General features: G+C 37.1%; 2 protein-coding genes across 6 annotated transcripts; one reads left to right on the forward strand and one right to left on the reverse strand.

Annotated features, from left to right (window-relative positions):
- Nucleotides 1-1272: 1272 nt before the first annotated feature.
- On the forward strand, nt 1273-4599 carry LOC110909878 (biotin carboxyl carrier protein of acetyl-CoA carboxylase). Of its 2 annotated transcripts, none has more exons than XM_022154615.2 (9): nt 1273-1437; nt 1581-1763; nt 1876-1958; nt 2816-2875; nt 2976-3206; nt 3293-3355; nt 4023-4091; nt 4198-4243; nt 4323-4599. In XM_022154615.2, the coding sequence occupies exons 1-9, from the start codon at nt 1428-1430 to the stop codon at nt 4391-4393; spliced, it is 816 nt and encodes a 271-aa protein (XP_022010307.1). In that variant the 5' UTR covers nt 1273-1427; the 3' UTR covers nt 4394-4599. The 2 variants fall into 2 exon arrangements, with proteins under 2 accessions (XP_022010307.1, XP_022010308.1); XM_022154616.2 differs by having other exon boundaries at nt 1879-1958.
- Nucleotides 4600-7229: 2630 nt separating this feature from the next.
- Nucleotides 7230-11062, reverse strand: LOC110909880 (DNA replication complex GINS protein PSF1). 4 transcript variants are annotated; one of them, XM_022154619.2, is made up of 8 exons: nt 10906-11060; nt 10744-10801; nt 10544-10653; nt 8884-8951; nt 8697-8810; nt 8426-8591; nt 7680-7826; nt 7230-7572 (listed from the first exon to the last, which is right to left on the reverse strand). In XM_022154619.2, exons 3-8 carry the CDS (start codon nt 10616-10618, stop codon nt 7546-7548), a joined length of 597 nt encoding a protein of 198 aa, XP_022010311.1. In that variant the 5' UTR covers nt 10619-10653; nt 10744-10801; nt 10906-11060; the 3' UTR covers nt 7230-7545. The 4 variants fall into 4 exon arrangements, with proteins under 4 accessions (XP_022010311.1, XP_035836709.1, XP_022010310.1 ...); XM_035980816.1 differs by having other exon boundaries at nt 10544-10666; XM_022154618.2 differs by lacking the exon at nt 10744-10801 and having other exon boundaries at nt 10906-11062.
- Between the last annotated feature and the right edge of the window lie 659 nt (nt 11063-11721).

The following is an 11721-nucleotide window of genomic DNA, read 5'->3' on the forward strand; positions in this document are numbered from 1 at the left end:
AGCCCTTGATTAAATCAATTGATGGTTAAGATTACCTCCTAATCTTCCTAGGCAAAAAAACTTCATATTATATCATAACCCTTAAACTTTAAACCATTCAACTCAAATAATGAAGGGTCAAACTATCTGCACACCTTGGTTGGCTATCTACACACTTAGGGTTTATCTACGCTGCGTATAGACCTATACTCAGCGTATATAACCCATTAGCAATCATAAACCATGGATTCAGAGCCTTATCAGCAATCATTGCACAGAAAACAAGGGTTTATATACGCTGCGTATAGACCTATACTCAGCGTATATAACCCATTAGTTTTTTTTCTTTTTTTTTCTTTTGATGTATTTGAGGTATGAATTCTTACCCGGTTCCAACGTTAAATCGCTTAAAATATATAACCGTTAATGTTATACCAATAATATTATATACCGTTAAATTGTTTTGGAAAACGTATATACGGTTCAAATATACTACACTATACAATACAATACGATACTATACAATACGATATAACGCTCGTATAGGCCTATAGGTGTAGTATATGTCCCTTATAGGCCTATAGGTGTGGTCCAGGTCCCGTGTAGGCCTATAGGCATATAAAAGGCCTACATGGAACCTATACGAGACTTATACTATACATTATACGATACGATACCATACAACACTCGTATAAGCCTATAGATATAGTATAGGTCCCTTATAGATCCCTACGCAGCGTATGAAACAAAAATGACACAACTACCCTTGTATTTGGCTTCGTATAGCCTCAACACAGGGGTATAATGGACATTTTCTGACCTTTATATACGCTGCGTATAGCTCTATACGCAACGTATATAAACCTTGTGAAAAACTGATGCTTCAAACCCACCAAAATGATCCCAAAAGTTCAAAGGGTTTATATACGCTGCGTATAGAGCTATACGCAGCGTATATAAACCATTGTTTTCTGTGCAATGATTGCTGATCAGACACTGAGATGCATGCTTTACCTACGCTGAGTATAGGTCTATACGCAGCGTATAGGTGTAACCCTATACGCTGTGTATTGACTTATACACTGCGTAGATAAACCCTTGTTTTGCTAGAGTTTGGTGTGCCAATAGGCACACCCATAATGAAAAACTAAACCGTTCAACTAACCCGTCTAGTTTAGCTGGTCATTTCCAAAAAAAAAAAAAAAAAAAACCCCCGTTGACCATTGACATTAAAACTGAACCAAAAAGTTTCCTGCCTAACCCTAAACCTGAAGCTGCCGTTGAACTAACTACTGGCTTGGCCCAATTGCAGATAATGGGCCTCGAACGTAACGGAAAGAAAATCACACTCCCTCCCACCTGTTATCATATCGTCTTCTTCCTCGTTTCATTTTCATTCAATACAATACAATACCAACACCACAATTCTCAACCTTTCACCGCTCCCTATGGCTGCCTGTAAGTCCCCTATCCACATACACTCATGTTTTGTCCCTTAGAGTTAAATTCAAAAACAAAATATCTAGGGTTTTACAGCCCTAATTATGCTTAATTTGATACAAGAAACCATGTTACATTTGGTATTGTTTGTTCGTTACTAGGTAGCTTTGGGGCTTCAAGTTTGAAGCTTTACAACTTGAGGTTAGCTCCTGATAGAATAGAATTAGCTAATTTGCAACAGAATTGTTATGGAGTTAGGTTCGACAACGCCCGACGGTTTGATCGGCTGGTGTTGTCGAAAGGATCGAGTCGGTGCCTCTGTTTGTCTGCCAAGAATGCCCAATGTAAGAAATTTCGATTACAGTGAATGTTAGTGTGTTGGTTGTTTTCGTGTTTAGGGTTTAGGGTTTAATTTATTTGAATTCAAAATTCGTGTTTTGAACGTATGGTATATAGCAGCAGGTGCAGAGTTAGAAGACTCTCCTGAGGTTGAAAGATCATCTGAATCAACAAGCCAATTCACTCCAAGTGCTGCAGAGGTAAATTCTGAATTTTTGTATTAAATGTATGCAAAAATTTAGCATGTGCACTACTATAATTGGGGTGTTTACGGTTCAGTTCGACCGGTTTTGACGAAAATTCTGGGTCAAGCCCTGAACTACGGTTTCAGGGAAACACAAACCAAACCAGCGGTCAAGACGGTTTAACAGTTCAGTTTTGAGATTTGAGAGTTGAACTGATTTTTTTTTTTTGTTTTGTTCATTCCAAAATCATTATTTTGTATTAAAAAATCTTAAATGATAAAGATGGTTCGTGACTAAAATACATATACATCTACATATTCCGAAAGTGAAAAAAAATACAACGGCCAGTTCGGTTATACCAGGTTTCAGACCGAACCATTAAACCGCCAAACCATCATAGCTGAACCGTTTGGGTCGCAAAGCGGCTGAGTGATTTTCTTGCTTCCGTTGGGGTGGTTCGGTCGTTTCAGTGACTTAGGGTGATCGGGGCACTCGCGGGGAGTGGGTGCGGTGACCCAATTCACCGCTCGGGAACACCGGCGCCATCGGTGCGGGGAGGGGGTGCGGGGAGGGAGATCGGGGAGGTTTCACCGAAGAAGGAGAGAGGAGATGGTGGGGCCACCCTCATTTTCAACCAATCAATGATTTTCCTTTTTTTTTAATAAAAAAACAAGTCACCTAAGAGGGGAGTGCCACCATCAAATTGGGGTGTGAGGAGAGTTTAAGAGGGGAGTTGACGTGGCATAACCTGATTGGGTGTGCGTAAGAGAGGGGACTCCCGTAAGAGGGGAGTGCCCCTCTCACCCTTATGAACACCCTTACTTCATATCAAAGTGTATGTTTAACTTATTCCGTTTATACCATATTCACAGGTGGAGTCTCTTCTAACAGAAATTTGTGACACAACCTCAATTGCAGAGTTTGAATTGAAAGTTAGTACCTGTAAAAACCGACTATAATGTCCATTGGAATTGTTAATCCATGTCTCTGAACTAACTCTTATATCTTCTTTGCATTATTTGTTGTTATTAGCTTGGTGGATTTCGGTTACATGTACTGAGAAACTTAACGGTAGAAAATACAAGTTCTCCACCGCCAGTTTCCGCTCCAATCGTCACTGCAAACGTGGAGTCAACTGAACAAAACGGGTCAGCATCGTCACCGTCTCTAGCCATTACCAAAGTTGAACCTACTTCGGGTGGGATTCAGGCGTTTCTTGATACAGCTGCAGATGAAGGGTTGACTGTAATTCCGTCTCCCATGGTAAGAAACAAGATATTCAATATACTTTTATTTAGTTAAAACTTAAAAGATTATTTTTAAATATGCCACTTTTATGTGCAATACAGGTTGGGTACTTTCGAAGATCACGAACTATCAAGGGGAAACGAACACCTCCGCCATGCAAAGAGGTAATCACTTCCCAGTGTTTTTTTCACCCGCTCCAAATGCTTTTGAATATTATTAGTTTATTACACATTGAACATTTGCTAGGAATTGTATTATTTAATCTTCCAAAAAATAAATATAAGAAAAAAATGAAATGCTTCGATTTGATGCTTTCCCTCCAGTAATCGCACTGCTTCGACTAGGGATGAGATTTTTTTCCCAAATACCCATACGCGTGCCGATTTTAAGTATTCGGTACATCGGTACCCAGTTTTACTGATTTCGGTATTCGGTACTTTTGGTATCGGTATGGGTAAACAATGGTACTGGTACCGAATTTTATATAAAATTTCAAGAGTTTTTATTTTATTTTATGCTTTATTTTTTATTTTATTTTATTTATGGTACCTATTTGGTACCCGTATCGTATTGGTACTCGTACCGATTTTACCTGTTTAGTACCTGTTGGTATCGAGACTCGTACCAATTTTACCTATTTGGTACCCGTATGAGTGCTCAAAACGAAATAAAGTGGTACCAAAACGGGTACCGTTCTGAAATACCGGTACTGATACCCGTACCACGGTGAAGTGCCAAGACTAAGACCTCATGCCATAGACGCATTTTTTAAAATTTAAGATTCTGGTTATGTTCGTTTATATCCTACTGATACTTGCATTGTTCTAACAGAAGCAAACTGTAAAGGAAGGGCAAGTCATTTGTTACATCGAGCAGCTCGGTGGGGAGCTTCCCATTGAGGTTATTAACGATTATTCTCTAAAAAAATTTCAATAACTATCTAATTAAATTAAAACTCATACTAATTGTTTAGTTTCTGTCTTACTCTTTTTTCTTCTGTTTTCAGTCTGATATAGCCGGAGAAGTTATTAAGATACTCCGTGAGGATGGTGGTAAGCACAATTTATTCTAATAATTTGGTCAATACGGGGTTGAAAATCAGATCCTTACTTGTTTGGTTATTGTAAACAGATCCGGTGGGATATGGCGACGCTCTAATTGCAATTCTGCCCTCTTTTCCCGGAATCAAGAAGCTACAATAGGTTGTCGCAGCACCCTTTTTTTGCAGATGAGCTTATCACCGTATTTATCGAGATTGGTTGGTTGGTTGAGATACTTGTACATGGCTTATCACCATATTTATCGTACTATCTTTCTTACCAAGATTTATTTTCTTGTATTTTTGGCCTGTATGACCACCGCGCACTCATCTAATAAAGATGTAAAGTGAGACTTATTTCGTCTTCCATCTTCATTCCGCGGTTTCCCTAATAAACACCCCTAGAAGTGTCATATTTTTAACATCGTGGAAAGGACCGCAATTGATTAAAACAGGCCTATTATCGCTCCTGTCACAGCCGGGTAGCTTTCCGCTAAAACCTGTCGACAACCCAGATGATATATTTTAAGTTTAATATTCATATTACAGTATTTTGTGGATTTCATTAGAGTTGGAAATTTTGTTATTACATGGGTCGGTTTTGGCTGTATCTTATCTCAAACGGGTCAATTTGTAACATTAGCTAACGGGGAACAGGTCAAAACGGATTGAAAATCACATAAATCTATTTTTGGGTGTTCAGGCCATTTATTCAAATGTAATAATAATGTTTTTGTAATCATTACAAACCCTACAATGAACGACAATTTAATCTTGTTTTGACCCATTACCCGACTAGTCCATATTGTTGTTTAAAGTTTCATGGGTAAAGAGAAAAACCAAATATTCATACGTGTATGTGATTTTGGGTAATATTTTATCTCAAACGGGTCAATTCTTAAAGCGTGTTTTTGATGATTAATAGAACACGTCTTCAAGAACTTGAAGAATCAAAACCAAAAGGCTAAAAAGCGATAAAGAAAAAACACATCTTGATATGTTGTAAATCAGTTGTTGAATGGGGATTGTTTAAGATTTCTCATATTGTATGCCTAAAGGAATCACTTGCAATAAATGGTGAAGATGCAAGCTCCATCGGTGTCATTGCATCCTCATTAGTCATTGTTAATCTATACTTGTTCAGTGCTTACAAATGGATTGATGCATTTATGTAGTATATAATCTGAAACTGAGATTTTCAATAAACGATACGAACGAAAACAATTATTTACTCCAACGATGAATTTTAAGCTTCCTACCATTAATAGATCCGATGGCCTTTAGTTCTTGTGTTAGTGATCCAGTTCCTAATGGTAGTCATTTTTTACTTCATCTAAAAACTCTTTTATCACTTTTAGATTTATAAATGAGTCTTCGTGTTAATGCCTTCATTGACCTCTGGTACGACTCAAAGCATATACTTAGCGTCCTTTAGCGTGTGGACTGTGGAGGCATCAGCTTACAAGTTACAACACGGCTAATAACACATGAACCTATGTGGTCACACAAATACGAAGTTGACACCACTCACCGATTTGAATATGATCTAAAAATCATATCGAAGTATGTTCAGCCAAATAACAATACAAGTATTATTATTTAGATGAAAAAAAAATACTTACAATGTTATGACCAAATAATATTACAAGTATAACTATTAAGAAGAAATAGAAGCACTTGCAATAATATAGAGTGTGCAAGCATTATTATTTAGGTGAAATGATATACTTACGGTTATTTGACCATTTGTGGTCTCAAAAACATATATCTTTAATTGCTAACTTGTAATAATCTAGTGTGTTCGACTTTACTGAAGTAGTTGAGCTTTCGAGTTGAAGATCATGACTTTAATTGCTAACTTGTAATAATCTAGTGTTTCGACTTTACTAAAGTTGTTGAGCTTTCGAGTTTGAAGATCATGACAAGCATATGTTTTACCAAGGGTGTGTTTGGTTTGTGAAACTTTTTTGCAGGAATTGGAATCGTCAAAGAAATTGGTTTGTTACTAAAATCTGCCAAAGGGATTTGAATTTGGAAAGGTTTTGATGAATTTAACGAGTGATGGAATTGGGTAGCGGCGGTGTTCCACGCTACTCCACAACACGAGTGATGGAAGCTCCATAACGTGGAGCCCCGACCCCCTTATGGGATATGTCAACTAAGGGGGCAGGAGTGGGGGCCATGACGCGTGAAAAGTTGCGGAATGTGAGGGAAATTGTTGGGTGTGGTGAGTGATGGGCACCCCGCTAAAATCCATTACTAGTGATGCAACCAAGTTCGATGACGTGGCGGAACATGATTGAGTGTGGTGAGTGATGGAAAGTGGAGCACCCCTACCCCCTAGTGATTATACTTAGGTGCCGACGTCCACCTTACAGAGAAAGAGAAAACTTAAACAAAACGGTGGAAGACAACCATGGTCAAATCCCATGTAAGTTAAAGTATATGCAGATATTGGGAAAATGTGGCAACATTTGTTCAAACTGAATGTGCAAATTTTAAAGTTTAATACAAGGATATGTGAACATAGATCAGTAGTTGGCTACTACAAAACATTTTACCAGGCCCAGCAAAAAAAAAATAAAAAATGTACAAAGAGAACTGTTTATCAACCTGGATGCTATTAAGTGATCAAAAGAAAATAAAAATGATAAAAACATAAAAATAAAATAAAAACCTGGAATGTGGCAATATGGCATTATAAAGGTATGAAACCGAGGCAGTGAATGCCCAAACCAGATCAGGGTATGAACGGGAATGATTACAGTACAGATCAGGATGAACGGACAACCAACTTAGAATCACATGCATCAAACAACATTTTCAATAACTAAATGGAAAATGATATCTATTCAGATACTAATATTGACCATGAAGATCAATTGTTGTCGGTTGGAACATAGAGGACATAGTTTTCAATAGCGAATAGCGACAAGGCACCTATAGGCTACGTAGCGAATAGCGACAAGGCACCTATAGTAAATATGACAAATATCACATCAAAAAAAGAAGCAGCAATGAAGTTATTCTTGCTTATTGAGTATACCAAACAACCAAATACAACAAAAACCTAATATATGAAAATCGGTAGTAATCCCTATCTTAGTAATTCATTTCAGAACATTAAACATTAACTGTAGAAAGACTTGTACAATTTTGTGGGGCCCATATAAGATGTCTCGTTACGAACATTTGGCTGATATACCCTGTTCCGTAAAACGGTACTTAACTTATCAGCCCGTCAAGCATCTAATAAACTGAATTTCCAGATACATATTTTTATGAGCCAAATTCTGGGTTGACCAAAGAACCGGGTCAACTCGTAAGCTCTTCCATTTTCCCCTGTTGTTCAATATTGTTCGTTAAGACGGTTGAAAGCTAGAAGCAAAGTTACAAACAACAAAACAGGTGTATGTAACATGTAAAGACTAAAATATTTATAGAAATACCTGAGAAATGAAACTCTCTGCGTCGATTCGTTTAAGAAATAGAATTGAATGCATTGCAAGGTTAGCTATTTGATCACTGAGCAAAACCTCACCGATTTCTTCAAGGACCCTCACCTTAATGTACGGATCTTTAGGTGGCACCATGTCCTAAATAAACACATGAATTATAAACATTTAAGACCAAATTAGCTCACAATATTCATAGCATGTAAGGGCTGGTTTGTGTTGGTTCCTTAAAGAAATAAATGTGTTCATGAACACTTACCGAACGAGATTTTATGTTCGTGTTCGTTCATTAAGGAAATGAGCATGTTTGTTTGTGTTCGTTCGTTCGTTAACTTTAGGTAAAGAACATAAACAAGTATTCATGAACATATATTAAATATTTTATTAAATATAAAATTTATTAAGTATTTTGTTAGCGGGAACTTCGAATTATTTAAATAAAATAAAAACTACAAACCCTAATGAACTATCAAACACAAACAAACATGTTCACGAACATATATGAACGAACGCAGCCTCTGTTCACGTTCATTCATTTAACTAAACGAACAAAATTTCTCGTTTGTGTTCGTTTATTTAATAAGCGAACGATCACAAACGAGCTTCTTTCCGAATGGTTCACGAACTGTTCGCTGAACATTCGGTTCGTTTGAAGCAATAATGTTTCTATAACAAAATGATTAATGGCTGATATGTGTTCATCAACCAAATTCAAGGACACTAAAGATTGTGAAACTTACGACGGCCAAATCAAGATTCAAATCTAACATGTACGATTGTAGATTCGAAGAATGCTTTCCGAAATATTCATTCTCGGAGATACTAAGTTTCTCTTTAACCGCAGCAGGGAGATCTGCATGCTTGATGGTCCATCCCAAATTTTGAATAACTTCTGCTCGATTATACCTATCAGAATAATAACAATAATGATTAACGACACAGCATAAACATATGTTACATGGGTGATGGAATTAAAGGATTAAATAAACAGATACACAAGTGATTATTTACACATAAGCCATGAGACATCGCTTGTTGCGGACCAATGAAAGATGATGAACGAGGGCCCCGAAATGATCAGCGTTTTTATTCGTCTGATTGTTGGATCCTTCCTCTTGCATCTTCCTGTCATACAGTATGTTAAAATATAGGAAAAGGGGGGGGGGGGGGGGGTGTAAAGGTTATATTGAAATGGTACCTTAGCAAGGCTTGAAGATGAAGAATATTTCCGTCACATTCTTCTATGACTTGCGCAAATAGATCATTCTAGATCAGAACGAATCAATGAAAAAAGTAAGTTGAGTAGGGTTTTTATTTAGATGGGAAAAGAAACAGCAACTTTCTCTAGTCAAAAGGCGAAAAGAGTATGCGTGATTTTATACAATCCCGTTGAATAAACATGTGTAATACAAGCCAAAACAGTTGCAAGATGAAAGGCAAAAGCAAGTTTTTTGGGAAACAAGAATGCAGTATTGACATTTTGAACAATTTGGATTTAATCTCCTCATGAATAATTCACAAGTAATGCAATGACATGTAGAATTGTTGAACTTGAACCATAGACTCTAAAATGGGATGATAACATAACTCCTACACAGTGCAACACAACAGTTCACAGCCCGCAAATTCACAATTCATAAGAAAAGCAGTATCTTGTGGGCCCAGGCTTCGAATCACGACTCCTTTGTGTTTTTTATAAATAAAACCAATACATAATACATATCCCTAACCATATATTTATACTAACCAAATAATGACTCATAATTAGATAAATTTACCAACTAAACGTAGCTAGATGTTAACCAATAAGCAGTGTTGGAAAAATAGGGACTGGTCGCTAGTCAGCCGACAACTATTGAACTTTTAGGTAATCACTGCATTAGTTGCTAGTCGGTCCAAGCCGGTCCTAATCAGCCCTAATCGGCCAAAAATCGGCGATTCCGGCCAAAACCATAGTTGTCAAAAGTGCAAAAGGCGCGCGCCTAGGCGCTTGGGCGCAGCGAGACGAGCCTATAGCGCCTGGTGGTAGCTTAGGCGCAAAAATGGGATTTTTTTGTAAAAACGGTGCTCAGGCGCAAAAGGCGCGCGCCTAGGCGCTCGAGCGCAGCGAGGCCAGCCGAAGCTGAATATCCAATTGATGTTGATGGAATTTCTGATGACTTTGATGATGGTCTTGATGATTGATGATGAACTATAAGTTTAAATGTTTTAGTAACCGCAAACGTTTGTATAAGTCCTAGGAACTTTTGGTATCACTACGTGTGTGTATAAGTCCTAAACTTGTGCTACTAACTATTAGCTACATGATCTTAAATGGCATATATAATAGTTTTTTTATTTCATATGTGGAATCTTATTTATTTTCAAAGCATAACATACTTTTATATTTTTTCTCTATGTGCGCTTTTCTTAAAAAAGCCCACGCTTTTTTTGCGCCTTGCGCCTAGGCTCCGGGCGAGGCCGATACGCCTCGCCTGAGCCTTGCGTCTTTGACAACATAGGCCAAAACCTATAAATTCCGGCCAGGCTACGACCAAAACCTGTAAATACCGGAAACTAATCTTGTAAACTTAAAAAATGGGTCGAAGAGGGGATGAAACTTGTCTACTTAAAATATTTACATATAAAATGTGTGTGTATATATAAAACTGAAAATTAAGTATAAAAAATCCCAATCTGATTAATCGCTAGTAGGTTCCGACTAGTGTCTAGCGATTCTTACAACACTATCAATAAACATAACCAAAATAAACATTTAAATAACAAATTCAAACCATAGTTCTTGCTACTTTTAAAAGAATTAACATCTTTTATTAGTAAACTGATTTTAAGACTAGCAACAGGGGAAGAAGATTTACATTAAAGCCAGTGAGTTGCCCTGGTTCACCGCTCACAAATTCTTTTAAAAGTTGACTAGCCTTTCGTCCATACATCTTGCTGTTCCAGTAGTCACTCAACTCTTACACAACTGTAAAAAAAAACTAAAAAACCCACATAAGCATTTCATCGAACATCTTGACTGCATAAACATAAAATGGTTGTATTTGATGACACGCACAGTAATCGATGGATAAATTGAGTGTTCTAGTGTCAATTGTTGTATAAAGTGTAACAATCTGGACATTAAGAACCGAGTATCAAGAAAATCATAATTTAAGCACATAAATTTCAAAAGAAAACGATATTTATTGGAACGAAAACTAAATATAAAATTAAATACCTGTGAATTGTACTGGTGATGATTAGAAATTGGGGTTTTTGATAAACAACGAGATCTAGTAACGGGGATGAAAAGATGAATGCTGCTGAGGAGATGTTGTTGCTTTTAATTTTCACGAAATTTTGGCGGGATGATTTCAAGAAAGCGTTCCAAAACTTCATGCGGGCTGTCGCTCTTTATTTGGATCCGGATCCGGATCTCACTTAAATTACGGGTTTGGATTATCCAGTGACAACCGGCAGGACCCAGGAGGTGTACAAATCGGTTTTTTAAAACCGGTCCAGTTTTTAACTGAATTGGTTATTGTTATGTGGAAAAAAAAACGGTTTTTCAAGATGATAACCCAAACTGGTATAACCGGTTATTGCCAAAAAAATGGTTTTAACCGGTTTTTTAAAACCGGTTTTGGTTTTTAAACCAGTTTTGAAGATCAAGATCCCTAACTGACGGTTCGGTTCGGGTTGAAACCGGTTTTCAAAAATATCGGTTAAAAAAACAGTTTCAGTTTTTTTCCGGTTTCGGTTCTAAAACCGGATTTTTTTATACACCTCTACTTTTTATGCAAGCCAGGTTCGTTGACTTTCTATCTTTTTTTTCAACTAGTATTTAGTTAGAACCCATGTTTTGTAATGGGTTAAACCAAACAAAAAGTAGACATAACAATGTTGAATCACACACGCGTATTGCGACGTGTTAACTCGCAAAAATTAGACCAAAATGTAAAAGTAGAAAATAATAACTAAGTCGACTTGGAACCCACACGTCGAAAAAAGTTTTATAATCAAACTCTTCATCAATAATTCAATAACATTAATG

The sequence above is a fragment of the Helianthus annuus genome, chromosome 12 (assembly GCF_002127325.2).
Source record: "Helianthus annuus cultivar XRQ/B chromosome 12, HanXRQr2.0-SUNRISE, whole genome shotgun sequence".
NCBI classification, from domain to species: domain Eukaryota; kingdom Viridiplantae; phylum Streptophyta; class Magnoliopsida; order Asterales; family Asteraceae; genus Helianthus; species Helianthus annuus.